This window comes from Andrographis paniculata, unplaced genomic scaffold (genome assembly GCF_009805555.1).
Source record: "Andrographis paniculata isolate CXL003 unplaced genomic scaffold, ASM980555v1 Contig86END, whole genome shotgun sequence".
NCBI lineage: Eukaryota > Viridiplantae > Streptophyta > Magnoliopsida > Lamiales > Acanthaceae > Andrographis > Andrographis paniculata.
In genome coordinates this window covers 4,931,634-4,934,733 of record NW_026137624.1, presented here as the reverse complement: position 1 = coordinate 4,934,733, position 3,100 = coordinate 4,931,634, and the positions used below count along the sequence as shown (strand labels likewise).

Genomic DNA, 3,100 nt, shown 5'->3' with positions numbered 1-3,100 from the left:
TCCAATTTTTTTTATACTGACTTTGTGTTTTTGTTTTGAATTTTGATTTTGAATAGTAAGATTTTGAATTGAAATAATTGTTTGATGTGATATAAATATATATTGATGTGATGTTTTGAATGTGAAATTAAATTTTAGTGTAATAAAATAAATAAAAATTTGATGTTTTATTTGATGTTTTTGGAAAAAATAAAATAAAATAGTAAAATCAAGTATAAAACCTGACAAGCAAACACACGTAATTTTTCAAAAGATAAAAATAAATATATAAATATATATATTTTGTTTTATAAAGGATTGTTATTGTAGGGTGATCTCATAACTGTAAATTTATAAGCTTAAATTTATAACGTTTTTACGTCTTGCCTGCATATGATTTGTGTAGTATATTTTGTATTGTCGAAATTAATTTAATTATTAGATTTGATCGAAAATTTATTGAAGGATAACGACTACAAATTTCTAATAAATATATATATATATATATGTATATTCCTATATTTTTAGATTTTTATATGTGGTGATCCAGATAACACCAATCAAAAATCTTTCCAATTCAACTAAAAGAAACACACATGCGCGAAACGAAATTCCTACATAATTTTATATCACAACCCCACATTTAAAATGCCATAGCTCGTGGGGTTTAACATTCAAGATAACCCAGTGGGCCCCGCCCACAAAACGAACGGCCACGATTCATTCAGATCGGGACCGGGAAAACCCGCAGGGCCCGGGCCTTGCTCATCGTCAGCCCAAACCTCTCCGCCATGTCCAGACCTTCCTCACACCTCCAATCGAACGAATTCAGCAGCGACCCCACCACCAGCGGCACCATCCGAGCCGCCACCGCCGCGCCTGGGCAGATCCGCCGCCCGCCGCCGAACGGAATCAGCTCGAAATCCGCGCCAAATACGTCCTCCGCCGAGTCCAGAAACCTCTCGGGACTGAACTCCAGAGGACTCTCCCACACGTGCGGATCACGCCCCATCGCCCACACGTTCACCCACACGTGCGTACCCGCCGGCACGGCGTAGCCGCCGACGGCGACGGCGCGCTCCGCCCTGCGCGGAATCAGAAACGGCACCGGCGGGTGCAGCCGGAAAGTTTCCTTCACCAGAGATTGCAGATATGGCAGCCGCCGGAAATCTGACTCGTCGATTACTCTCCCCTTTCCGACCACTCCCTCCATCTCCGATTTCGCCTTTTTTAGGGTTTCGGGATTTCCTAAAACTTCCGCCAAAGCCCACTCCACCGTGCTCGACGTCGTATCACCTGCTCCGATGAACAAATCCTACACCAGATTAAATAAAATAAATTAATATCTGAAGAATTATAATTAATTCGATCGAATTTTTAATTTTACCAAAAGAATGTGTTCGATTAAAGTCCTGTCGTCAAGTTCTTCGAGCAGGACCTCCAGCAGATCTTCAGCAGGTCCGGGATTCCGGGACTTCGTCGTCTCCAACCTCTCGTCAATTAGGGTTCTGAAAATTTGCAGCGCTTTCCCCATATGAACCTTCATACGACGTCGTATTCCTTGGGGATCGATTTTTTTGAGGACTGGGAAGAAATCTGCCAAATTTGGGGCTCCGGCTTCGACCATGATATTTCTTACCAGATGTCGTAGCTCTCCGTCGGATGTCGAAACGGCGTCGGTTAAATTTTTGGAGAATATGAGGTTGAAGAGTTGATTTATGGAAGTGTCGAAAACGGCGGTTCCGACGTCGATCGCCTCGCCGGCGAGGGATTTTTTCCGGCAATAATCGATGAGGTCCTGGACCTTGGATTTTCTGAGGTTATAGCTGCTTCTGACGCGGCTGCCGGAAAAGATGTTTCCGGTGATGATTTTCCGGATGGTGCGCCACCGCGGCGACGCCGCCGGGAGTGCGACGACGGAGTAGGCGGAGTGGCGGTGGGCGTGGAAGGAATCGGGGATAGCTCGGCTGGCTAATGCCTCGTCGTGTTTTTGCAGGACTTCTCTGGCGGCGGCGGCGGAGGAGACGACCATCGTGGTGACGTGGCCGAGGCGGAGGGATATGACTGGGCCGTGAATGGCGGCCAGCTGAGCGGCGGATCTGTGGGGGAGATCGCCGAGGAGGTGGAGGTTTCCGATGATGGGGAGCGGCGTAGGTCCCGGCGGGAGGTTTTTCCGGCGGCCGGAGAGAGTGTGGAAGGCGTAGGCTAAGGCGAAAGCCAATAATATGGCGATGAAATACATGATGCAATGACTGCTCGAAATGGACAATAAAAATGAAATGTTAGTCATATATATATATATTGTTATATACGTATATTATATATGAATGTTATGTGGACGTTTTATTTATGAACACGATTTCTATTATTGGCCAAATTTTCTCCGTTGGTTGTATGACGGTTTGGCGTATATATATGTCTTTTACTGTGTATAATATGAATATAAAAAAAAAAAAAAAACTCATTCAACATCTCTGCCAATTCCCCTCGCATCCATCAACTTCGCATTTATTGCATGTACATATACATACATCATTTCATACATCTATCTATATATATAATATTCATATACAAAACACATCCACACATACATACATACATATATATATATTATACTTACCAACTGACATATATTTATATATCATATTATATTTATTATTACATAACATATATATATATATATGGGAAATAATATTATTTTTTATTGTAAATATTAATTATTATATTAAAATAATATAAATTAAAAAAATGACAAAAATATTATTATTATTGTGTAATAATATTAATACAATATTATTTGTAAATACAATTTTAGACTGAGAGAGTATATAAATATATAAGGATGTGAAAGGTATCCATTTAATATTACATCCTTGTATATATATATATATGTTTATATTAAATACATAGGATTTTTTATTATTATTATTATTTTTTTTTTTGATGAATTTGAAAAAAAAATGATTTGAATTCGTTATTAAAATAATGTATGAAAGAATATTTGTGAGAAAATATATATATTTTTAAAAACGCAGAATTCAAATGATAGAAACTTAGAATTTGATGGCTAAAAAAGCAAATCTATAGTTATATTAAAAAGAGTACATGATAAGCCAAGGGA

At 39.3% G+C, this 3,100-nt stretch overlaps 1 protein-coding gene across 1 annotated transcript; it reads right to left on the bottom strand.

Moving 5' to 3' along the window:
- Nucleotides 1-459: 459 nt before the first annotated feature.
- Nucleotides 460-2,269, bottom strand: LOC127241949 (geraniol 8-hydroxylase-like). The gene is made up of 2 exons (XM_051261245.1): nucleotides 1,367-2,269; nucleotides 460-1,294 (listed from the first exon to the last, which is right to left on the bottom strand). Exons 1-2 carry the CDS (start codon nucleotides 2,267-2,269, stop codon nucleotides 704-706), a joined length of 1,494 nt encoding a protein of 497 aa, XP_051117202.1. The 3' UTR covers nucleotides 460-703.
- Between the last annotated feature and the right edge of the window lie 831 nt (nucleotides 2,270-3,100).

Coding starts and splice junctions, on each gene's coding strand:
- LOC127241949 (XM_051261245.1), bottom strand. CDS start 2,269: ATGACTAACATTTCATTTTTATTGTCCATTTCGAGCAGTCATTGCATC. Junction 1,295..1,366: donor TAATCGAACACATTCTTTTG/GTAAAATTAAAA, acceptor AATCTGGTGTAG/GATTTGTTCATCGGAGCAGG.